Raw genomic sequence first — 26078 nt, 5'->3', positions numbered from 1 at the left:
GTGAGGGGGAAGAGAGAAGAGGCCTCTGAGCCTACCAACCATCACCCAGCGCGGGTGTCACAGGAAGCAAGAAAAAGAAAAATAAGAAAAACAGAGCAGAACAGCAACAGGAAACTCCCGACTCCTACCCACTAAAGCCAGGACTAAACTACATATTGACACAAAGACAGGGAGAGAACTGAGGTTTTGATACCTGGGAGGGAATCCTCGCAAGTTATCCAGAGATTTTGCTTGCAGCTTTGCAGTGAGGTTTTCCAGGTTGGATTTTTCCAAGAGCTTGTTATCTACAAGAAAATAAAGAAGATGGATGCTATGAAAGGGAAGACCAAAGAATAAGATTCCTGGAGAATTTATGGCAACACATCTCCCACTGGCAGCGATGCAGGACGGAAGACTTTCCCATCGTACTTTTTCTGCCAAAGATATTCTACTTTTAGAAATACATTGTTTCCCAGTGCTTGGTTTACGTATAAGCTAAACAAGCTATCGCTTAGGGCCCCACTCTCTTGGGGCCCCAAAAATTTTTAAGGAAAAAAAACCTGGATGTACATTTCCAAAATATAAGATAAAAAACAAATAAAATCAAACCTACATACAGCAACAGTATTTTATGTTGTGTAGGTTCCTATGATGTAAGTAATGGGCCCCGCCTGCCATATAAAGGGCCCCATTACCTTCAGCAGTTTAGGGCCTCATCAAACCTAAATCCAGCTGTTAAGTTGTGGATGAACATATCAGACGACACAGCGATTCTTCAAACAGCTCTTGTTTATTCACAGGCCAGGACAGAACTGAACTGAAGGGTTCAGTCAGCCTGCTTATATAGAGCTCCAGTACAATGTACCATATTTTTTGCTCCATAGGGCGCACCGGATCATAGGGCGCACCTAGTTTTTAGGGGGGGGAATAAAGAAATAAAAATTTAGCCCCAAAGAGCACAGAAGCCAAGACAGCAAGCGGGAACTCCCGCCGCGCTCAGAAGGCTTGCGGATAGCTGCCTGAAGCCTGCATTCGCTCCATAGGACGCACACACATTTCCCCTTCATTTTTGGAGGGGGGAAAGTGCGTCCTATAGAGCAAAAAATACGGTAACTGTAACCATTTTCTAAAACTATCCAATCATTGAACATCACTTTCAATCCCTTATTTGCATAACTATCTACAGTATCCCCCTGCTGGCCCAGGGTGCGAACTACAGTACATAACACCGGCCCTGATTGTTTCATAAATTAACAGGTTGCATGGTGAATAGAACACAATGCGGGTCAAACAGAGCAGTCATATCTAAATCAAATTGATGATTAACTTTTTCCAGGTGCCTATTGCTAGGAAGCAAATATAATTGTGTGCTCAGCTCTTCAGGCATTGCAAAATTGGTGAGTTAACAGTTTTCAATCCTCTTTTTTTCCCCCTCTTGAAATCTAACGTAGGAAAATGCTTAAAGTAGCTGCAAGAATTCTAATTTTTAAAAGCCAAGTAAAATTCTGAATTTGTTCAAACCTAACACTGAAACCCCACCAAAGCTGCAATCCTATAGCCATTTACCAGCACAGGAGCCGATTTAACTCAATGGAACTTACTCCTGAGGAGACATTTTTCGCAAGTGAACTTGATTGAGCGTCCCCCACCCCCACCCGCAATCTAATATTTTAGTGCAACTCCTTTTCCAAATGGGAAACTTTTTCCACCACTGTATTTCAAATCAATACAAAATTATCAAGACATGACTCTTCTTTACTAAAGTCTCATTAGCACACTAAACCAGATCTATGCTGATTTAGGACAATAGAAAATTCATATATAGATATATCTGGCTTCATGCCAGCTCAGCCTTTAACAGCCATGGTTGCTCTTAAGTTCTTGGTATCATAGAATTATAGGTACTGTATGTACCCCAAGGGTCATCTAGTCCAACCCTCTGCAATGCAGGTTCTTATTTCATACAACACAAAATTACTTACCGGTACTTTGTAGGCCCAGAGCAAGAGGCTGTTTATTGTTGAACAGGCTAACACAACAACAACAACAACGGGAGATGTAAGGAGCCAAAACAATGAGCAAAGGATGGAATCAAAGCTACAACCCATAATAGCTGAATACAGTATTTCACTTTCCAATTGTTCATTGCTATAATTGCCACGACACATGTGCCCTTTTTTGCAATAAGAACTTTTTATTCTCCCAGACTTAACAATGGCCATATTCGTCTGGTGCTTTAAAAAATTCTTCCCCCAACGTCTTCCCCCTTGCTAGTAAAGCTGGTTTTATGCTGCTGCGATTATTCTGTATTCTACAAGGCCTCCTCTCCCGCTGTTGTTTTGTGTAGCTTATAACTGGTTTTATTGTCGGAAACCTTGGCCTGCATTTTGTAATTTCATAAGCCGTAAAAAGAGCCCAGAGGACAAGGAGGTACACGAAGTCACTCACTGAATAAAAAACCTCTCCCCAATCTAGCAGAGGGCTGAGCGGATCCTGCCGATTCGGACCGGTTGCCATGGTTACGAAGCCGCACAGAGCACTGAATGCTTGTACGCAGGATGAACGGGGCAAACCGCCTTGCAGCAAAAAATACAAGTGACTTTAGCTACTTCTGGACTAGTGCAAGTTTTAGTGGCGGGGAAAGAATGAGCAGAGGTTGCACAGCCACCTGTCAGGGATCCTTTACCTGCGATTCCTGCATTGCAAGGGGTTGGGCTAGAGGACCTTTGGGAACCCCTCCCCCACGCTACAGTTCTAGGATTCTAACAACGTTCTTTTGCTGCAGTGCAGAGTCATCTTATTGCGGCATGATTCTGCATTGAGTAGAAATATGCACAGGTGCAGTTTTGGAAGGGATAAAACAGCTACTTGAGATGGTGTTTGGATGACGCTCAGGTCTACCCGCATGCATGCTCCAGTGCTAGGAGGGAACCGGCCACAGCTGGGGCTCGTGTGCAAACTCCGGGTCTCAGGCAGCCTTGTTGTTGTTTAGTCGTTTAGTTGTGCCTGACTCTTCATGACCCCCTGGACCAGAGCACGCCAGGCACTCCTGTCTTCCACTGCTTCCCGCAGTCTGGTCAAACTCGTGCTGGTAGCTTCGAGAATACTGTCCCACCATCTCGTCCTCTGTCGTCCCCTTCTCCTTGTGCCCTCCATCTTTCCCAACATCAGGGTCTTTTCCAGGGAGTCTTCTCTTCTCATGAGGTGGCCAAAGTATTGGAGTCTCAGCTTCAGGGTCTGTCCTTCCAGTGAGCACTCAGGGCTGTTTTCCTTCAGAATGGATAGGTTTGATCTTCTTGCAGTCCATGGGACTCTCAAGAGTCTCCTCCAGCACCAGAATTCGAAAGCATCAATTCTTCGGCGATCAGCCTTCTTTATGGTCCAGCTCTCACTTCCATACATCACAACTGGGAAAACCAGAGCTTTAACTATATGGACCTTTGTTGGCAAGGTGATGTCTCTACTTTTTAAGATGCTCAGGCAGCCTAGCTGGATGTAAAAAGGGTCCGTTCGAAAGTTGCTCGCAGTGGCCATCCTCACATGCTTTTCACTGCTCAGTAGGGTGGTTCTGTGGGTTAAACCACAGAGCCTAGGACTTGCTGATTAGAAGGTCAGTGGTTCAAATCCCCGTGACAGGGTGAGCTCCCGTTGCTCGGTCCCTGCTCCTGCCAACCTAGCAGTTCGAAAGCACTTCAAAGTGCAAGTAGATAAATAGGTACCGCTCTGGCGGGAAGGTAAATGGCATTTCCGTGCGCTGCTCTGGTTCACCAGAAACAGCTTAGTCATGCTGGCCACATGACCCGGAAGCTGTACGCCAGCTCCCTTGGCCAATAAAGTGAGATGAGTGATGCAACCCCAGAGTCGGCCACGACTGGACCTAATGGTCAGGGGTCCCTTTACCCAAGGCAAAGAGGCAGCTGGAGAGAGGATGCTGAGATCCAGCACCAAATCTTGGCCAGACACCAAAACCTTCTGGGTGGCCACAGCCTGGGGGCAAGCGCGGAACAAAAAACTCTTTGGTTATTGGATGCAACGCAGGACAGTGGTTAGAGCAGGTTCTCCAAGGGTATAGCAGGAGAGAACGGCAAGGCCTGTGGTAAAATTGAAGGGCAATCTATAATGTCAAAATACTTAAAGTACATCTGTAAGAGGCTTCTTTTTAATTATACTTTGGGACTGATTCCTGTTCTTATGTAGATGCCTTGTTTTATACTTTCTGGGTGCCCCATGATTGTATTTTAAAGTCATCGTGTTCTAGGTTATAAAATTCAGCGCTGCTGGGAGTCGTTGCTTTTTGTTTTCCGGTGCATTTCTTATCCGCAAAAAAAATGGCGTGGGGCGAGCAAATTTTTATTCTGAAAGTGTGGCCCAGAGAAAAATGTTTGAGAACCAAAGGGTTAGAGTGTCACACTGGGATCTGGGAGAAGTGGGGGCACCGGGGGTGGAGAACAGGCGGGGGCATGGCTGGCGCATGTCCCGTAGGTGTGGCCCGCTGCCCGCGGGGGCATGGTGCCCGGTGCAGGGTGGCGCGCATTGCACGTCTGGGGAGACAGCCGCAATAGCAACCCCCCGGGATGGTACCTGGAGCAGCCCGCTCCCCCCGCCTCCGCCAGTGCCTGGGAGAGCAGAGTGCGAATCCCTACTCAGCCATGGAGCCCAGTGGGGGACCTTGGGCTATGCACCATCTCTCGACACACCTAGTCTGCGTCACAGGGTTGTTGTGAGGCTCAAAGAACGGGCGGGGAAATCTTCACACCATCTTGAGCTCCTTAGAGGAATGGTAGGGGAAAGGTGTATCAATAACAGCAACATTGGTCATACACAGGACGTTTCCGAGCACAATTCAAAGTGTTGGTGCTGGGCTTTAAAGCCCTAAACGGCCTCAGCCCAGTATACCTGAAGGAGCGTCTCCACCCCCATCGTTCTGCCCGGACACTGAGGTCCAGCACCGAGGGCCTTCTGGCGGTTCCCTCATTGCGAGAAGCAAAGCTACAGGGAACCAGGCAGAGGGCCTTCTTGGTAGTGGCTCCCTCCCTGTGGAATGCCCTCCCACCAGATGTCAAAGAGAACAACAACTACCAAACTTTTAGAAGACATCTGAAGGCAGCCCTGTTTAGGGAAGCTTTTAATGTGTGACATTTTGATGTATTTTTAATCCTTGTTGGAAACCGCCCAGAGTGGCTGGGGAAACCCAGCCAGATGGGTGGGGTACAAATAAATTATTATTATTATTATTATTATTATTATTATTATTATTATTACTACACAGAGCACACCAACCGGAATCAATGGACGGAAGCAGTAGTTTAAATCAGGATGCAGAAGCTGCTGCTCGACTCCAACTCACATCAATCCCCAAATACCTGTGAGACCAGCTCTTTCCCTACAGGTCGCGGCTGTTAAGGAGGCAGTGGCGGCTCCCAACTTGAAAGGCTTTTAAGGAGGGTGGGACAAGTTGACAGGCTATCGAAGGCTACTAGGTTATACTGAGAGGCACTGACAGAGCTTCACGTCCACAAGTGGGGATTTGAACCCGTGTCTCCCGGGTCCTAGTCCGACATTCTAACCACTAGACCACCCTGGCTCCTATCCATACTGGGTCAGGAGCAAGTCTTGCTGAGCTCAATGGGACTTTCTGAACTCTCAGGTGCATGCATACAAGATGGCAGCCTCCTTGCAGAATCTTTGCAATGCCTTTACGAAAACAGAAACTGGGCAGTGCCAGCTTTTGAAACTGCATCCGTTCCTCCAAAGAACGGCGGCTGTTCCTTCTTCCCAGGAGGCTGACTTACGTTGCATTACATTGTTTTCCTACTGCTCTTTCGAACGTTGCAACATGCCGCAGAAAAGAGGATGCTAAAATGATTTCCCCTTCCGCACTTTGCTGCGTGTGGTCTCACCCAAAAATGGAACCTGCACATCCGTTTGTCTGCGGTTTGCCAGAATTTGCCATGCCTCCCTGTGGCCATCTGCCTTGGTGGCGCCGCAGCACATTGAGAGGGGCTGGTGATGCCGGTATCTGGCTGCCAGAGTCCCGGGGTTCTGAGTTCAAATTCCCAGCAATGAAGATCATAGGGTGACCACGGGTCAATCACTCTCTCTTATAGGGTGCTTGTGAAACCTCCATACCTGTGGAGAACTGAGCCCCTCAGAAAAAGATGAGGAACATATTGCATCTGTCTGCCTTGAGAGGCAATGGAGTGTGCCTCTAGGGGTGAAGTCAAACTGCTGTGACCTCTCAGGACAGGGGTCAGCAACGTGCGGCCCATGGGCCGGATGCAGCCCACGAAGACAGTTTTACCAGCTCATGAGCAACCCACAAACCGAGCCACCCGCTTGGCAAGTCCCCCGCGTACTGCGCTAAGCAATGCAGCACGGCGCCAGGACTCACCGAGTGGTGCCGGAAATGGCATCTGCACATGCACAGATACCAGAAATCGCGTCTGCGCATGTCCAGATGCCGAAAACCGCTTCTGCGGAGACACAGTTAATGGCATTGCGCTGCGCCAGTCCGGCTCACGGACGATCTCCGTGGGAGTGATCCAGCCCATGGCCAGTAAACCTTGCTGACCCCTGTCCCAGGAGATCCTGGGCTGATCAGATGACAAGACCCCCCTTTCAGCCTCGCTGATGTGGTCCAAAGAGCAAGGCGTTTGGCACCAGCTTGGCTGCAGGAGTTGCTGGAAGGAGGCCGACAAGGAGCCATCCAACCGTCTTAGGGATTCCAATCTGGGTTTGTGTAGGGTTTACCTCTTAGCCTTTTCTTCTCCCACTAGGCAGCAGAGGTTTAGGATCAGAGTTTTCCTTCTCCTAGACAGGCTCCCATCCCATCTGCCCCTCACTTCCCTCTACAGCATGTGCAGAAACCGCTTTCATGACCGTTGGACCCCCTCTTGGTCTTGTCTGCTCAATCTGCCAGAGCCTGTCTTTGCAGGTAAGGGAGGTCCCTCGCTTCCTCCATAACAGGGGATTAGATGACTGTTGGGGTCTCTGCCAACTCTACAGCTCAATGATTCTATGATCACCAGCACAGATTTGAGGCCTCCTTTCTGGGCTGACTGTCCAAGACCAAAACGGAAGCAGAGCTATTAGGAAAAGCCATTCTTGGCTCAAGCCCGCTCAGAGGAAGAGAGGCGTTCCCCAACATATCCAAGAGTTGTTTGCCGTTGTTCTGCCTTTTCAAAGAATGTCCTTTTACACAGATGATGATGAAGATGATTAAAGGAATGTTCCCTTCATTGGTCTACTAATCCGCAAACAGTACAAATTAGCAATGCTTTTAACAGACAGGAAAACAAAGATGATCTCATTGCCCTTTTCGTAAGCAGGGGGAGGGGGGATAATTTTGACAGCGCTACATTTCCAGCCTTAGTTTAATTGCAACCATCAATATTTTAAATGATGCTGGATAGCCCAGGAATTGGAGAGAAATCATGCTAAGCCTATGAAAAGAGAGAGCAAGATGCCTTTCAGGGAGGACTGAGCTCTTCAGCTTGTAGAAGATGAGAGGGAGCAGACAATTCCCAGGGAGCGAATTTTGCAAAACATTGCTTCAGACAGAGGCAGGTCTCGCAGTGCTACTTTTATCGAGGATCTTTGCACATGGGCAGGATCACATGGGTGGAGGAGAGGATCCTTCCAGCTAGCAGGACATTTGTGGTCACAAAGCAGCGAGGCCAAACAAATGCCAACTGCTCACTTCTCCTTTCTCTAGCGATGTTGAAACCAGGGGATAAAACGGTTTTAAATCACACAGGGAAATGAATTAATGGGTCATTCCCCTTGTGACAATTCTTCTTTGTTAGCCAGGGTCTCTATTTACCATGGCGAATGTTATTTCTTAATCGCACAAGAGAGAAAGTGAAGATTGAATCAGTGCACTAATTGAAGAAGTGATAATGTAATTGATGGGGTTTTCCACTCGCGTCATCTTTATATAGATGTAGATAAAACAGAGAGACCTTTGAACATGTGGATTACCGAGAATCAAGGCTTGGATAGAAACCAAGAGATCTTAATCACAGGCTTCCTGCAGTTTTTGCTTTGCTAATTAGCAAACATGTAGGGCTGAGAAACAGCGATCTGGTGGGAATATTCAGCAGCCCATCCCACAACAAAAATTCCTTGACTTTCATGATTGAATTAAGTGGATGCTTGTCAAATTTGCAGATGACACAAAAACTGGGAGCGGTAGATAATCAGGTGACAACATCAGGGTTCAAGATGCTCTTAACAGGTTGAAGAGATGGAACCAAACCAACAAAATGAATTTCAATGGGGACAAGCCAACAGTGTGATGCAACAGCAAAAGAAGAAACGCTATTCTAGGCTGAATCAACAAAAGTCAAGTGTCCAGATCAAGGAAAGTAATACTACCATTCTATTCTGCCACTGTAGGTTAAACCACAGAGCCTAGGACTTGCCGATCAAAAGGTTGGCGGTTCGAATCCCCGCGACGGGGTGAGCTCCCGTTGCTCAGTCCCTGATCCTGCCAACCTAGCAGTTCGAAAGCACGCCAGTGCAAGTAGATAAATAGGTACCACTCCAGCGGGAAGGTAAACGGCATTTCCGTGTGCTGCTCTGGTTCTCCAGAAGCGGCTTAGTCATGCTGGCCACATGTACGCCGGCTCCCTCAGCCAATAAAGCAAGATGAGCATCACAACCCCAGAGTCGGTCACGACTGGACCTAATGGTCAGGGGTCCCTTTACCTTTACCTATTCTGCCTTGGTCAGACCCCACCTGGAATACCGTGTTCAATTCTGGGCACCACAATTTAAGAAGGATGTTGACAATCTGGAAGGTGTGCAAAGGAGGGTGACCAAGAATGATCAAGGGTCTAGAAACCAAGCCTCATGAGGAATGGTTGAGGGAGTTGGACATGTTTAGCCTGGAAAAAAAGGAGACTGAGAGGAGATATATCTAAAGGGCTGTCACATGGAAGATGGCGCCATTATGTTCTCTCCTGCTCTGGATGGTAGGAGTCAAATTAGTGGAATCATATGGCAAGAAAGGAGATTCTGACTAAACATTCAGAAGAGCTGTTCACAGTGGAACAGACCTGCAACACGAAAGAATCTTTCCCAGGTGCTGACGACTTGGTCTTACAAACTCTTCCCATGTATAAAGTGCCAACAAGCTAGTCCTCAGGGCTCTGCAACGCCCCCCCCCCCCCGCCCCCAATAGAGGAACCAAATAGAGTCACACCAGGATGAATCAGGAGCACAAACTTTAGCCATGCTTTAGCCAAGATACCATCCTCTCTCTGAACTGTACAAATCCTCATTTCTCTGGCAATTATTTATCCAGCAGCCGTGACTTGGGGACACTTCTATCAGTGAAAGCAAACAGTGGGCTAAAAAGGAGAGATCAAAATCCCCCTTCTTTACCGTTCACCTTCCCAATTTCTTTTCCCTAAAGACTGATGAGAGAGAGAAAGTGAGTGCAAGTGTTGCACTCGGGCAGGATTCAAGTAGTCGTTCAGCCAAGCACCTAGTTCTCATTGAGGTGGCAAACTTGTCTCTGGGCTGTACCATTTCAGACTGTGAGGGGAAACCATACTTTGTGGAATGTTCGTACATTTTTTTTTTAAAAAAAAATCCTTGCAGACAGAAAGCTAGCATGCAAGCAGAGGTGCCAACTTGAATAACATATGGGGGGGCAGGTAAGCCCTGCCCCACATAATCAATCACATATTAGGTTAGGTTAGACTGAGTCTGAGGGTGCGTTGGGGCAGTGCATATGATTTCTGCAAAGTAGCTATTTGTGTGCCATGACTCTGCACAAACTCTGGCCACAACAAGGCACCACCTTAAAACCAAAATGCCTGTTTAGTTCTGGGAAATGTTCTGGGTTTTGTTTTGCCTTTTTTCCAAACTATATTGATTTTTTTACTTAAAAAAGCAGCTACCAAGCATACAGTATTGTCTTCCAGGACCAACACATGCACAGGTGTTAAGTCTTGCATGCGTGCAGCCATCCACATGTTCCCAAAACGAACTTGGAAAATCTTTTTACATCAAGCTTGCATCCAGAGGGTATCCAATCTAAAGTGTCAAGGTAATTTCTCCCTAGTGGCAGCTGTGACTGAGATGGACGGCAAATTACTGTGCTGCTATTTTAAAAAAGGGATACTGTGCTTCTTGTTAATAAAGGATATGGCTCGAGATACGATGGAATCAAACCCAACTCCTTCTTTCCCCCTCCAATGGGGAATTAAACATTCCAGTGCCATCAGTCATGGTCAGTGTCAACCCAGGCAGCGAGCAGGTGTCAATCTGGAGGGAAAGGGAGATGGTGGGGTCCAAAAATTGGACGAGGATTCAGGAGTTGCATCCTCTGCAATATGAGGAGGAATCCTAGGAGGATCCTGGGGGGTGGCCCTTTTGGATCTTGTTTAGAATAAAAACGAAAAGATATTCCCTGCTACAAGAGATGGGGAAGCCGGGAAGAGAAGCACGCAGAAGATAGCAAGTATAGAAATGTTTTCTTTTAATGCCACCCTCTCTCCTTTTCCTTATTCATCCCGCCCTCAGTTGGTGGCGTTGTCTTCCCGTATGGGTGCAACAAAAAGATTGGCTTGTTAAGAAGAGCGCAACAAATGTTTACCGTTCTGGGTGGTGGTTGTTGCTCACGGAAAGCAGAACAAAACACACGCACACACCTAAAAAAAACCCTGCAGGCAGTGGCGTAGCGTGGGGGGTGCAGGGGGTGCCGGCCGCACCGGGCGCAACATCTGGGGGTTAGGGATAGGGTTAGGGGGCGCAAATTACTTGCCTTGCCCCGGGTGCTGACAACCCATGCTACGCCACTGCCTGCAGGCAGTAAAATAACTGCATTATTAAGGGTTTGGGGGGCAGCAAATGTCCATCTGTGCAATCGGCGCTGCCCCCTCTCGCTGCTGCCTTTTCTCGGACTTGAATCAAGGCTGCACTCTGTACATGCTCTGGCGCCTCCCGGGACTTGGTCCCTAAGCACGGGAGCTGGCTAAGCACCAGCGGAGATCCGCGGCGCAAACCTGCGCACCCACCCCGGGACCCCCGGCTCCCTCCGCAGCCGCCCGACACGGGCTCCCCGGGAGCGCTTTCCGCAGGGGGAGTGGCTGGCAAGACTGCCTCTGGGTACGTGCAGAAGGCACCGCCGGCCCTGTCCCCGCCCTGCCTCCGGCTGCGCCTCGCCGACTCACAGGCCTCCACCAGGTCGAGGAAGCGCGCCTTCTGCGCCCGATCCCGCTGCTGCAGCTGCCGGACGATGTGGCGCTTCCAGCAGCGGCGACACAGCCGCCCACCGCCGCCGCCACTCTCGGCCATGGCGCCCCGAGGCAGCCCCGGGGGCCCGGATGACAAAGGGCGACGCGCGGCCAAAGGGGGAGGGAACTCCCAGTGACGTCGACGCCCAGGGGTGGGGCCAGAGCGGGGGAATCCCCCCGGAGTCTCCGCCCCGAGGAAGAGGCGGCGAGGCTTAGAGCGCTGGAAGTGGAGGACATCCAGTGCCGGATTTGGGTATAAACTAAACAAGCTGTAGCCACTCTCTTGGAGGTCCATCAATTACCATATAGCATGTGTTCAACACAAAAAACAGCGACAATTTGTTGTTGACAAAGGACAGCTGGACATATAAAGCATAGATGTCAACTTTCCCTTTTTTTAAAAGGGAAATTCCCTTATTCCGAATAGGATTTGTTATGTACTGAATTGAATAGGATCCAAACTGCAGCAGTCTGATTGGTCCTAGAACAATGCAGCAGTATGATTGGTTGGCAGGAACCACCCAATCATGCTCCAGATAGAAGTGAATCCACAACCTGATTGGCTTACAGTAGAATTCCAGAATTAGCCAATCATGTGCAGCCCATTGTGTAAATAATGTATATAAAGCAGATACATTGAGGGGATTTTCATTCATTCCTCCTCACCACTATGAGCTGAATAAAGAGCATGAAATTACTTTGCCACTCTGAGTATATTTCAGGATTCCTCACAAGAAAAGGGAAAAGTTGACAGCTATGATATAAAGGGCCCGATTACCTTCAGTGGCTTAGGGCCTCATCAAACCTAAATCTGGCCCTGGAGACATCGCAGAAAGCAGAATGCGGAAAGCATCCAGAGGGAGACCGTTCCCCTGTCGAACAGCTCTGTCAGAAAGCTTTTTTCTGTATGTTTAGTCACAGCGGCGTAGCGTGGGTTGTCAGCACCCGGGGCAAGGCAAGTAATTTGTGCCCCCTAACCCGGGGCAAGGCAAGTAATTTGCGCCCCTAACCCCTAACCTGCCGCCGCTGCCAGCTTCTTCTTGCTGCTGCCTGGGCTGGGGTATTTATGGTAAGGTAGCCACGGTGGCGGCGGCGGGTCCGTGTCAGGTGATCTGAGGCGAGTTGCCGCTGGCGCGGCTGCCCAAACAATGCCGCTTGCCCAGAGGAGGAGGAGGGCAGAGAGGCGAGGAAAATGCAACATGGCCCAGCAGCTGCAGCAGCAGCGGCAGCGGGGCTGTGAGGAGGGGCTGCCTGGCACGCGGGGACCGCGGCAAGCGCTGAGAGCCGCTGCCTGCCGGATGCCTTCAGCCCGGACACACGCACAGCTCGTCGGTTCCGCGAGACATGGGGCTCTGCTACAGCCTGCACCCGAGGCTCTTCGGCGGCTCCGGAGGCGGCGAGCGCGCCCCCCCAGATGTTGCGCCCAGTGCGGCCGCCCCCCCCTGCACCCCCACGCTACGCCACTGTTTAGTCAGAAACTCCTTGCAACTTGAAGCCATTGGTTCAAGTCCTACAAGACTCAGCTAGATTTAGATTGGTAAAGAAAAAGCATTTTATAGGTGTTGTATATGTGATATATAACACTGTGGCACCAGATGGAGTCCCACCTTTCCCTCCCGGATTTCACTGTATGAGTTTGCAATGCGTTTAACTGAATCGCTTCTTTGAGGTGTCTACATCCAGCCCTACCCTCTCCAGCAGGAGAAAACAAGCTTGTTCTCTCTTCCATGTGACAGTCGTTGAAATATTTGAAGATGGCTATCCTGTCAGTCCCCTTCTTTCGAGGCTAAACATACCCAGCTCCTTCAGCTGTTCCTCATAAGGCTTAGTTTCCAATATTTTCCTCATGATGAGGAGAGTTGACCTGCTGATTTTCTTTTTGTCACATGACTGAGATACACACAAGATTCCTGCAAGGGGGTAGGAAGAGAAGAGAAGGCAGCCCAGCTTATCTCCCACTCCTGCCTTAGAATCCTAGAACTCTAGAGTTTGAAGGGACTCCAATGGTCATCCAGTCCAACCCCCTGCAAAACAGGAATCAATTTAGTTTTCTCATAAGCCCTCCAGGGAGAGATTGTGTCATTTCTTTATGTTCTGCACTGCATTCAGCATGCCAGCGATAGTAAGAGATGTGGCATTTTTGAAAGAAATTGGGGGCTCATTACATACAGCCATGCCTCCATGTTTCCTTCTCTGAAAAATGCTCTCTCGGATGGTCAATATAAGGCAACTGTGACACCTGGTGGCTGGATAGATGAATGCACTTGGAATATTTCCCCATGCTAGTAATGTACTATTTTAAAACCAGGAGATTGAAACATTGGACCAGATCCATTGCTCGTGCCTTTTCTTCAGAGGTAAGGAAAACACTGGATGGCTTTAAAGCAGTGGCCAAACTTGGCCCTCCAGCTGTTTTGGGACTACAAGTCCCATCATCCCTAGCTAACAGGACCAGTGGTCACGGATGATGGGAATTGTAGTCCCAAAACAGCTGGAGGGCCAAGTTTGGCCATCACTGCTTTAAAGGATCACATACATTTTTCCTGTGGCATTAAGGGTCCGTGGCTTAGAACCTGCTTCTTTAGATGTTTGTGGAAGTAAGTCAGGCATCTTTAACCAGATTCAGAAAGGGGGGGGATTTATTTTGAAACAAATCCCTTGAACAGAAGAATGCAACATGTTGTTTTCTCCAAGTCACTGTGGCAGCTCATGCCTGACATACAGTGGTTCCTCGGGTTAAGAACATAATTCGTTCTGGAGGTCTGTTCTTAACCTGAAACTGTTCTTAACCTGAAGACCACTTTAGCTAATGGGGCCTCCTGCTGCCACCGCGCCCCGGAGCACAATTTCTGTTCTCATCCTGAATTGTTGCAGGAACCCCACCCCCAATCATTCAGTTTGTACAAACACGGCACACACACACTCACACAAATCAGCCATACATCAGATCTGTACCGTTCCACTTTTATTTTACACCATGAAGGAAGGACTATCAAAGAGGGGAGACTTGACACAAGGCAGCCAACACATCTGCAGCGAGCCCTACCCAGTTGGCATGCCAACCTTGATGGTCCTAGGCAGAAGATCTTTACACTCACAAAGGACCTGCATATGGAAGTGGATTCAGTACGGACTGAAACAAAGGACAGTGACCAGCCCTTCCCTCTAATCATGGGGAGGGGGAAAGGAGGAACTGGACAGGTGACAAGAGACTCAGGTTACCACCACAACTCCTCCCTGAACCCCTCCTCTTTGTGATGTGTCAATGATGTAGTCATGATGTAGTCTTAGGGGTGTAGAATGGGGGATTAGTAGCTAATAAAAGTTGGGGTCTTCTTTTGTTCAGGGCTTCCACCTTGTTCTACCTGGTGGCAGGTGGGAGTCCTGTCGCAACAGTCTTCAATAAAGACCAAGCCTACTGGCTGCTGTTTTGCTCTGGTATTCCTGGCTGGTGTCCTTCTTCTTGTTTTTTGTCCAAGGGAGCCCTCAGATTTCTCCGTTAACAGAAGCAAAGTTCTTAACCTGAGGTACAATTTCTGGGTTAGAAGAGTCTGTAACCTGAAGCGTCTGTAACCCGAGGTACCACTGTATACACATGCAGAACAGACCACATAAATGGCACATAATGTGCAATGTTCAAGAGAGAGCTCATTTTATTTGAAGTGTGGGAAGGCAAAAAACAGAAAGATTCAACAACAAGATTCAAGCAGACCAAACAACACTGAGGAAATTGATGAGACACAATAAATCTCTCTTGGGCGCACCTGTTATTTTCTTCTGTCTAGCAGCACAGTCTAGTTTCAGTTGTTATGTCCGACTCTCGGCTTTTCAGTGACATGCTACATTCTGACCCGAGGCTTGCTTGTGATCCCTAAAAGATAAGAAATGAGGGTTACTATATCCCATTTGGCTCACAAAATGTCTCAGCTGGGACAGTGATGAGGTGAATTTATAGGGCATTTTCCAGAGAAGGTGGGTGAAGAATTTCTGCCACTTTTACAGAACTCTCACAAAGGTTGTAAAAAGTTTGGGATGTGAGGGTACTCGCTATTAGACAGGTTGGCTGAATCATCACTGTCTCCCCACCCCCACCCCATATAACTTGCTGCACTCAGCAGCTGGCTGCTATTGAGTTAAAAATCTCTTTTAAGGATGCTGCAAGAATGTTACTATGTGATGACTTAGTGCTGCTCCCTGCAACATTGTACAGGAAACAAAGGTGTTTGTTTCCTATTTGAAAGAGCAGTTGACTGCTGCTGAGTTCAGAGGCTTTCCCTTGTTAAACAGGTGCCGTCCCATCAGTGTGTGTGTGTGTGTGTGTGTGTGTGTGTGTGAGAGAGAGAGAGAGAGAGAGAGAGAGAGAGACTTACAGCAGGGCAGTCCAACTTTTCATACCAAGTGGGCTGCAAGATGCCTTTGACAGAGATCCCATGGGTTGCACAAGGCCAAAATTTGAGCCCTTCCCCAGCCCTCATGCTGCCTCCCCAAAAATGGCTAATGGAGGCTCTAGGCCTTTGGGGCAAGGCTCTGGCAGGGTCCTAGAACCCTCCCTCTTCTTCCCAAATCTGGGAAAGAGCCAGTGTGGTGTAGTGGTTAAGAGCGGTAGAACCGGGTTCACGTCCCCGCTCCTCCACATGCAGCTGCTGGGTGACCTTGGGCTACTCACACTCAGTGGCGTAGCGTGGGTTGTCAGCACCCGGGGCAAGGCAAGTAATTTGCGCCCCCTAACCCATGGATTTTAGCACTCGAGTCTCTTCCACTAGATTAGCATGCCCCCCCCAGATGTTGCGTCCGGTGCGGCCGGTCCCCCCTGTACCCCCCACGCTACGCCACTGGTCACACTTGAAGTCTCTCAGCCCCACTTACCTCACAGAGTGTTTGTTGTGGAAGAGGAAGGGAAAGGAGAATTTCAGCTGCTTTGAGACTCCTTCGGGTAGTGATAAAGCGGGGATATCAAATTCAAACTCTTCTTAGTAGGCTTTGGGAAGGTGAATGGAGGACTCTAGGAGCCTGTCAGAGGCTCACACCTCCTTCCCAAAGCCCAGCACCTTGCTTACCTGGTTTTGGGAAGGCAGCACAAGGGCTGTTGGGGTTGTGTGTCAAATGTTGCCAAGGGCTGCCAAAAATCCTTGGCCACATCTTGGACTGCCCTGACTTATAGGATGGCGTGAAGAAACTGGACAGTTTAAAAAGAACTAAAGATCTTTTTAGGGGGGTATTGGACTCGATGGCCCTTGTGGTCTCTTCCAACTCTATGATTCTATGATCTAGCACATAGATGGTTTGGAATGTGAGCAAGCCAGTCTGCAGGTGGAATTAAGCCAAACTTGTCCTTCCTTGCTCTTCAGTGTTTTGAATGTTTGTGCATTACACTAGGAGAAATGATTTGGCCAGAGGGTATCCGTGCCAGTCTTAAGCTGTTGGAAAGTTGTTTAAGTTAAGGATAGCCAGGTGTTTAACCTGGTTTGTTTTGCTTTGTCCCTTTTTTGCTCCTTTTGGGTTTGCTTTGTGTGCTAAAATTGCTTCTCTGTTTTCAAGTGGGTCCAGTTAAAATGCAGAGAGAAATTCAGACCACCATAAGTACATAGATGGTCTCTGTGCTTAATTTTTTTGGGGGGGGGGAGTATTAAAAACTGAACAATGGAGAATTCTGACTGCATTGGTTCCAGTTTGGTAAGTTAATTCTCAGCTCCAAAATCCAGGAAGAAATCTGAATGAGAGAAATTTTGCAAGCATCCCTAAGGGTAGGCTAAAATTATCTTTCTGTAGCTTGGGTCTAAAGAGAGCAACATTAAAGGCCATATAGCTCATTGTGATGATAGTGAAACAATGATGTTAACTATTTTTCAATCATGAAGCATAAATTTGCAAGATGAGGTACAGGAAGCCCAGTGAAGCCACACTTTATGGTACCTAGATCAGGACTTTGTTTTATTCCAAAGATCAAAGTCTGGCAAAGGTCAGTGGAACGGATATAGAATGTTTGAAAGAGAACAGATTTGACCTTAAGATCTATGTTTTGCAGGACAATGTTCTAAAGGAAATATTTGAAATCTTGGTGGATCATCAACATTCACAGACTTCCTCCTCTGTGGTCAGTAATAAGAATCTGGATTTGTAAGTCTTTTGGACCTCCCAGAAAAGAGCTTTCAGTAACTTACTGTATCTCCTGATCCTATTCTTTTCCAGATCACTCTAGCAAACCTATTGATGAAAACCACAGAGAAGTTAGTAGCCCTTCAATATGGTTCCAGCGTTGCAGCAAAACAATTAACAGCTGTCTTAAGATATAACAGTCACAGTCAGCCTTATCATTTACTTACCAAGCCCCCAATTGCATTCTCTTAAGTGTGGCAACAAAACCCAGAGCAAGGAACAGCAACGCAGCCAGGGTGCCTGTCACAATGACGAGACTGGTAGCCACTGCAGGCAAAAATGAGAAAGAACGAAGTATTTTATACGTTCAGACCTGCAAGCAGTCACGACTTCCAGCATTTGTCATGTCCTGAAATAATCTGCAGAGCTGGGGGATCCATAGCTGAACCACAGGCAAGAATGTCCTTTAGTGACTGGATCTAGGAAAGCCCCTTGAAAGCGAAGACGCCAAAGTACCAAACCCAATGGATACTTACTCACATTACTCGGAGGCGGCCCACTGTCAATGCTCCCACCGAACCCTCTGCCGGAGCAGAAGGGAGGGGCCCATCCGTAGGAACAATGGCAGTTTCTCTTGCTGTTGCACACCTGGAAAACATCAAGGGTGTCAAGCAGCAACTGGCACATATAACCTACTTGGCTAATATTGTATTCAAACAAGAACTTCCACAAGGATGGCAAGTGCAGGTTTGCCACTAGCAAAGCCAGCAGATGTAAAAAAACGAAACAAAACAAAACACTGTTGTAAAAGGAATGTTCTTGTCAACGTGGGTTTTTTTTGCAAATGCTTCATAGGAAGTTGCTACGGGCTCCCCCTTGGTGTCCTGGGTTCCAGAATGCAACAAAACCTCTACCAACAATACTCTGCATGCAACAGTACTGAAAACAACTCCTTTGTTACCCTCATCACAACACAATAGGCTTTAAAATGGGCTCTAATCCAGGGGTCAGTAAACTTTTTCAGCAGGGTGCCAGTCCACTGTCCCTCAGACCTTGTGGAGGGCCGGACAATATTTTGAAGAAAAAAATGAACGAATTCCTATGCCCCACAAATAACCCAGAGATGCATTTCAAATAAAAGCACACATTCTACTCATGTAAAAACACACTGATTCCCGGACCATCCGTGGGCTGGATTGAGAGGGCAATTGGGCCAGATCCATGCTCTAACCCCTGGTCAGATGCCTTTCCCCACCATCACTCTAGCCACCTACCTAAGCACTTCACAACAAGGAGCCCATGTTCTGCATGACACCCAAGGGTGATCATGTCAAACACTGAAGTTATTGCCTCTTTCCACAGATCAATTGTGGGTTCAACATTAACCTGAGCAGGTCTCAAGGGATGGCATATTTTCTTCCTTTTTTTTTTACTACTTACCCCTCTGTTGCTACATTTTGAAAAATCACAGTCATAATTCAAAACGGCCCGGTCAACACAAGATCTGTTCATGCATATCTGGAAAGGGATGTATGAAATGTTAATTTTATATAGTGCACTGGCAGCCGAACAGCTTGGATTCTGACAGTTTGGAAGCCAAGACTCCTGCTGAATACTCCTGGGCTGTGCACAAGCAGACCTTGAAACAGGAGGTGTGGGTTCTGCTGCTGCAGAGAAAGCTGTGCTTCCCCCACTCTTTCCTTCATTAATGACACACATAAGGGCTCCAGATCCAGCATCGCCTTGTTTCAGGTGACCTATCCACTTGTGTGGTTATTTTTTTAAAGCTTCTTGCATGGCCAACTTTTTGAACATTTGTTCTGTGCTTTATTTTTTATTATTGCTTTTAGCCTGGTCATTTTCATATTTTGATAACTGCTCTGAGAAGCAGAGAGGAAGCTGCCTGATTGACCTAAGGACCAGCTAGTCAGCAATGTGTATCGTCCTGCCCTAAGAAAGGGGAAAGCGGTCTGATGACTAAAATGAGCAGTAGCCAATCAGCGCAGAAGAACAGGTTTCCCCTGACCTAAGTCTGGCAGAGAAGAACGTATACATGCCTAAAATGTGGGGACTTGCACTTCCATAGTGGGCTCACTGCTCAAATTGTGCATGCCGCTCTGTACACACTCTTAACTAGGCAGGGAGTGCTGTTGCCAAAGGCCAACCAAATGACTTGCCAGATCAGTCAATTAATAAATAAATAAAAATCAGGAAACCATATTCAGAGAAGACTGTACTCCCTAGCAAAGCAAATTGCCACCCCATCCCAAGTTAGAATTTGAGAAATCAGAGCCAAGCAAGGGATCCAGCCAAAGCTACCTTGTCAGGTCCACAGGTTGTTCCATCTCTCACTGCTCCAAGATCATAAACATGCTGGCCAATATGACGTTCAAAACCCCAGCAGAATGTACCCTCCACTGGAGTCTGGACTACACTTTGTCCTGTTAACATTTTGGGAATTTTATTAACGTGGGTGCACTGGAGCCTTCCACAAAGAACATCTCTGAAAGAAAAGCGAGGAAGGAAAAATGTTTGGGCAGATCCATACCAGACATTTATTTATTTTTTTAAAAAATATATTTATTTATTTTTACAGAAAAACAGAAAAAATTCCAAAGAGCAAAACCAATCACAAACATATATCAAAATACAAAAAAAAAACAAATTAAAAGTAAAAACTCCAATTTTTAAATTTATGTTTACAAAACTTTCTTTCTTGACTTCCTCGTGCCTCCCTTTTTTGTGTTCCTCTTTGTCCAATCAGATACAGCAAATCCTTACCCTCTTTCAAAACTCATTTCTAATTATTAAAATCACTTCTATTATGTCTCCAATCCTTCCTCCTTATGTTTAAACACCTTTAAAATATTGTTTACTTTTGACGTAATATATCTTTAATCCTTCACCCTTTTTCTATTACGTTTTTGCATACTTTTTAACACTGTATCACTAATGCCATATTATTTTTATATCCAACATCATTTTAGCATTCATAAACCTTGCAGTATTTCTGCAGATAAGTCTTAAACTTCTTCCAGTCCTCTTCCACCGCTTCTTCTCCCAGGTCTCGGATTCTGCCAGTCATTTCTGCCAATTCCATATAGTCTATTACTTGCATCTGCCATTCTTCCAACATACCAGACAATTAAAGCACAATGGATGCACATTTAAAGTATGTGACTTCCCCAAAAGAATTCGGGGAACCTTTGTTTCCCCTTCACAGAGCTACAGTTCCCAGGACCCTTAATGACAGTTTGCAGAATTCTTTGGGGGGAGTCATGTGTTTTAAATGTGCATCATGTTGGAGCAGAATAAAAAATAAAGGTAGAAAAGAAGAATTCCTGGATGCTAAGATTCAAGTTTGAGGCAAATACTTTTGGTGAGAGAACCCCAGCAGAGACTCAAAATCACAAAATATGCAGCAAAGTAAATTGTGGAAATACAGGCTGTTAGAGCCAGACCTTTAAAAAATGCCCTTCCGAGTTCATTCCGAAGCTTCCCACTCCTAGCATAGAAAAAGACCACACGTTTGGTAAGTTAAAAATGATTTACAGTACTTACAAACTCTTCCAAGGTCAGGTTCATGTGCTTTTCCATGAAGAAGTCAGAAAAGTTGCACAGGCAGTAAAACGTGGCTTAGTTACTTGGTGAAAGTTCCTAAATTATTGGTATGGGAACTCAACAGTGAGTTGTGAGAGTCATGAGGTCTGAACCCTTCTCACACTGAGCTTCTCAGGTAGATTGGCAAAAAACAGTATGTCTGATTACATAGTTCCTGCCAAAGGTAAGTAAGCTAAGCCTGGCAGGACAGTTTACTCTATGGTCTTAACCCCTTCATGCATTAATTCAACATAAGCATGTTGGTTATGTGAGGCTTGTTATCCCCCACACTGGATGTGTTTTAAAAGTATATCTCCTCCATTCTCAGTGTCAGCTGCTCTGGCCACCCAGGAATCCAGATGAGGTACAGTTTACAGTAAGGAGGAGATAACAGCTCACTGAAGAGGCCGAAGGCTGTGAGGGAAAATACACATGCTTAAGGGCTCATCCACGATTAACTTTTCTCCACATTTCTAGGCACAGGACTGGGCTTTCCAGGTCTGTGTCTGAACACTTTTTTGACCCAGTGTTTCCCTTGTGAAAACCCACTCTTTACCACTGACTTGGTGCAAACGGTAATCTGTGGAAAACTTGAATTGCTGTCTGTTCCAATTCAGCATTAAAGAGCAGGTTTTCTTGGGGAAATTGGCAGGACAAGAAAAAGTGCTCGGACATGAACCAGGAAAGCACAGGGGGAAAGGTAAGCATGGATGAGCCCCAAAATAACAGGAGAGGGAGATATCTTCATAGTTCCACTGCTTTCAGAAACCTGGCAGTAGGGCTGCAAGAGGGCATTCTCCATGGCAGCCGCTGTGCTGTAACATTCCCTCTCCACACAGGTGCATCTGGCACCTTCATTATACAGATTTTGCCACGCGCTGACGATGAGCATCTTCACCATGGCCTTTGACATTTGGGAGATACAGACACACACACATTGGGCCCATCCTACTGTGACTGCAATTTGTCTTAAACTGTTTTTAATGTTATGGAAAATGGAATGAGTAATCTAAGAAAATAAGATACCTGCCCACAGGTATAACCTACTCTTCATAACATTTCCTGTATTCTAGTCCATCCTTGCCACAGTTGCCAGCCTGGTCGCCTCGCATATTCACTTTCTTGAAACAAGTCAGTGGGGCCTGTTTTGCACCTGCAGAGAGGGGAAGGAGTGAAAAAATGAGGACTGGCAAGAACTAAATTAAGGCATATAAAAGAGGCTATCTAAGTGTTTAATGTTACGATCTTGCCACAAATGTTATTTGGAGCAGAAGTGTGTACATTTAACAGTTTTGAGACTCCAGAATCTGTCCAAACAAAATTTCTGAGAACTGTTCTCAGCCTTCCAAGATGTGTGCCCAACAAACCTTCACAATTAGAGGCTAGACAAATTTCTATTGAGTCTCAGATCTGGATATATAAGTTAAATTTCTGGTTAAAACTGTTATTCATGCCTGAAGGCCTGGCCCCCTGGCCCTTACCAACCCTCAGTGGCGTAGTGTGGGTTGTCAGCAACCGGGGCAAGGCAAGTAATTTGCACCCCCTAACCCGTGGATTTTGTGCCCCCTAACCCGTGGAGCGTGCCCCCCGATGTTGCGCTCGGTGCAGCCGGCCCCCCCTGCACCCCCCATGCTACGCCACTGCCAACCCTTACTGATACATTTCAGTAACAGTGGAAGAAGATAGTAAATGAGAAAGTACTAAACCAAATGCCATTCTTGCTATGAGTTATGCAAAAGCCAAAGAAAACATATGCCAATGCATCTGAGATTTCGAGTTGCAAAATTATATTAAGTGTAGCTTCTATCTTTCCAACTTTTAGAGGGTGGGCTCTCCTTGATGATCATCTGATCAAGGTGACTATTCCAAAATTCAGGCTAAATTTAATGTGCTCCCATCTGCAGTACTGAAGGGTAGATACTACAATGTACCATACCATGAATGTTTATGCCCCTGTGAAGCAGAAAAAATAGAAAATGTAGGACATGTTTTATTGTACTGTTCTTTCTATCAGCTTTCAATGTTCATCTTAACTGTTATTAAAATGAGTGTGTAACAATGTTCATCTTAACTGTTATTAAAATGAGTGTGTAACACATCATCTGGGCTTTCTGCACCTGGGACCCTATAATGAGCAGAAATCTGTGAATTTGGCTGAGCTGGAAATTCAGTATCCATAAAGTTGGCTCACTGAATTTCCTCACCAACACTTGTTAGCAAGCTGGACTGAAAATTCTCAAAAAATTATTCTATTGTAAGTTTTTGGAAAACAAAACTTTTTTGAGTTCCTCCCCAACTGTTGAAGACTTTCAATTCTTCCCTGGAGAATATTCAGGAAACCCCACAGCTCCACATTTCAGCATTTGTTAATGGGGTGGGGGATTTTGAGATAACTGTGGATTCAGTTTCAGTATTATTTAATACTATTTTAATATTGTTGAAGGAATCAGGGGGCCCGCCCCCCCCGCTCCTTCAAATCAACCTCTTAGCCCACCACTACTTTCAGCCACCCATATTAACCAACAACAAAGTTGCATTAATCATTACGTGGCCGGCAATTTCTCAATGGAGGCTTTTAAAAGAATGTTTCTGTTCCACCCACCCTCAAATGATTGGGGAATTTCAACTCTCTCCTCATTACGCCAACAAACAGCATGGATAAATTTGGGAGAACCCTAGAGTCTGACATCCACTAAGCAAAGGCTAAAGAGAAAAATTAGTCAGGACACACAACGTAGCAGAAGATTCCCGAAGCCCTCTTCCCAGATGGCACTCATGTGTTAAGGAATAGAGCAGATTTTTCCTTTTCTTCCCGAAGCAAAGGTTAATCTTGCCTTGGCCAAAAAGAGATGTGCAGTGTTTGTGGAGGTCAATGCAATTCCCCATAAAACAGCTGTTACTGTTGCTACATGGCATCCCATCTTGTTTATGGACGTCTGGCGGGCAAAGAGGAGAGCTCCCATTGCAGTACTCCGGAAGGTCACACTCGGAAACAGCTTCTCTGCACACTGTTCCCTCTTCTAACAACTGTTGGAAACAACAATTGAAGCTTCTCATTCTGACTCTTCAACAGAGGCGTGTCATGTTTTCCCTTCAGAAACGGAAATTACTTGTGGAGCTAAATTACACAAATTAAAGTCCCAATGTTGGTTGCATTGGCACTGACAAAGCAACTCAGTGGAGGAATAAAATTATTTCCGTATCTGCCATTTCTCTGCTATAACACTGGCTGCCCCAAGCAGCTCCCTCAATGAGGTTTAAAACTCATGCATGACCTTGGAAATGCATTGAAAATATATGCGCCTGCAGTGTGCATGAGTGGACAACTTACAGAGGAATTCAAAGTATAGGAAATTGCAGGTGGGAAAAATGTCAAATGCTTCCTTCCCTGTCATAAATGTCATTTTCTATCTGCCTTGGTGAGTCTGAGCGCAAAGCACCATGTAAATGAACCCTCAGGTCTCATTTTTAGTCCTTTTCTTGAGCTCAGTGAAGCTCCTGCAATGCCTCAAATAGGCAAAACTGGACTTCCAAGATTTCCTCTTTCACCGTAGAATAAAAACCTACTCCCATGTCCCCTGGCGCTGAAGCATGGGGTTCTGTCAATAATGTACAGCTTCTGGTGGTTTGGCTGCTGTCACAAGCCCATTCTGCAATCTGCTGGAAGCCCAAGTATCAAGGGGAATTATGCTGTGTGCAAAATTGTGTGGGAAACCCAGCCAAAGAGCATCTTATTAAATCAGACAAAGCTGAAGTGAATTCTTGCTGTAGCCATAAATTGCTCTTGGAGCTCATGGGGCACAGTGGATAGTGACATGGGAATTCAAGGCCTAACAGCCATTCATGCACTAGATGGCCTGGGGCAATTCACCATTGCTTTCTACTCTTCAGGATCATTGTGTGGCCAAATGAGATGACAGCTAGGAAGTACTCTATGTATTCAAAGTACAGCCTAAATGTGGGGGGCCAGGGGTTTGGGAGTTTTCTAAAAATGACTGAATTTTTTCCTTGAAAGGGATAAAATTTCAGACAAATGGGGGGCAATGACAGGGGAGCCAAGTCCTCTCATAAAATCTGTGGGTCAGGGGACCATGTTGAGGAAAGGCAAAATTCTCCATCCTGGTATGGGGCACCTCACAGTGGCCACAGGTGAGAGCCACCATTTTCTTTCCCCTCCCCCAATACCTGAGAATGACACTATGTGGAGAAGCTGCTTCTAGACTGCTTGCTTGCTCACGAGTAGCCTAACCAGTCATCAGCCAGGATGGCTGGATGTTGACTATGGTAGGGTTACCAGACTTCCCCGGATTTGCAAATCTGTCCCTGGACAAATTCTGTCCCTGGAATGGCCCCAGATTTGCAAATCTGTCCCCGGGAAACGTGGCAGCGGCAGGCAGCCTCAGCAGCCCGGAGCCAGCCTGGTAGCGCAGTTAGCTTTGGCTGGCTTCAGGAGCTGCTTACTGCCGCTGCCGTTGCCACAGGGGAACCGGGGACATCCGGGGGTACAGATCTCCTGCCCCCTGCCCCCTTTGTTTTGACTGATCGGGGGAGGCTCGGGAGTTGCGGGCAGGTGGCACACCATTGTCCAGGAGGGGCGCAGTTTCTCTGCCGGGCAAGGTGTAAAGCCCTTCTTTTGCACCCTGTGAAACATAAATGCGCAGAGTTTTTTAAAAACTGGGCAATGGCGCACCGCGCGCCTGTAACTCCTGAGCCTCCCCCAATCTCCTGCCCCCTTCCCCCTTTGTTTTGACTGATTGGGGGAGGCTCAGGAGTCGCGGGTGGGCGGCCATTGCCCAGGGCTTTGCACCTTTATACAATATGCATGTGTGCTTGGGCCAAGGGTCTTTTGCCTCACCATCCCCACTACTGACTCCCTGTTTCTACTCAGCTTCCAAAAAGGGGGGGGGGGAGGCATCCCCGGATTCATTTTTAAAAATCTGGTAACCATAGACCATGGGTGTGGGTGGAAAGAGGCTGCATGACTCTAGCCTCCTGATGATTGATGGCTTATATGCTTCAGAAAGAGTACAGTGGTACCTCGGGTACTTAATTCGTTTCAGAGGTCCATTCTTAACCTGAAACTGTTCTTAACCTGAAGCACCACTTTAGCTAATGGGGCCTCCTGCTGCCGCCGCGCCGCTGGAGCACGATTTCTGT

At 46.9% G+C, this 26078-nt stretch overlaps 2 protein-coding genes across 8 annotated transcripts in view; both read right to left on the bottom strand.

Annotated features, from left to right (window-relative positions):
• The window catches only part of ATG16L2 (autophagy related 16 like 2), a 50490-nt gene extending 39161 nt beyond the window's left edge, over positions 1 to 11329 (bottom strand). For both annotated transcript variants that reach the window (XM_081860435.1, XM_081860436.1), the window contains exons 1-2: positions 11163 to 11329; positions 194 to 284 (exon numbers count right to left, since the gene is read on the bottom strand). In XM_081860435.1, the coding sequence (XP_081716561.1) occupies positions 194 to 284; positions 11163 to 11286 (215 nt within the window). In that variant the 5' untranslated portion in view covers positions 11287 to 11329. The remainder of the gene's footprint in view (positions 1 to 193; positions 285 to 11162) is intronic.
• A 3524-nt stretch (positions 11330 to 14853) lies between these two features.
• LOC309340957 (disintegrin and metalloproteinase domain-containing protein 21-like) overlaps positions 14854 to 26078 on the bottom strand; it is a 37737-nt gene continuing 26512 nt past the window's right edge. For 5 of the 6 annotated variants that reach the window (XM_081860268.1, XM_081860267.1, XM_081860269.1 and 2 more), the window contains 8 exons: positions 23756 to 23948; positions 21969 to 22074; positions 19641 to 19824; positions 18762 to 18839; positions 17858 to 17969; positions 17549 to 17648; positions 17387 to 17429; positions 14854 to 15096 (listed from right to left, as the gene is read on the bottom strand). In XM_081860268.1, coding sequence (XP_081716394.1) covers positions 15007 to 15096; positions 17387 to 17429; positions 17549 to 17648; positions 17858 to 17969; positions 18762 to 18839; positions 19641 to 19824; positions 21969 to 22074; positions 23756 to 23948 — 906 coding nt within the window. In that variant the 3' untranslated portion in view covers positions 14854 to 15006. The remainder of the gene's footprint in view (positions 15097 to 17386; positions 17430 to 17548; positions 17649 to 17857; positions 17970 to 18761; positions 18840 to 19640; positions 19825 to 21968; positions 22075 to 23755; positions 23949 to 26078) is intronic. The other variant, XR_014156143.1, reaches the window with a different exon arrangement.

Source organism: Podarcis erhardii (assembly GCF_964252035.2).
Source record: "Podarcis erhardii genome assembly, chromosome: 4".
Lineage (NCBI taxonomy): Eukaryota > Metazoa > Chordata > Lepidosauria > Squamata > Lacertidae > Podarcis > Podarcis erhardii.
Note: the sequence above shows the minus strand (reverse complement) of the source record. Positions and strands in the feature narration are given on the sequence as shown.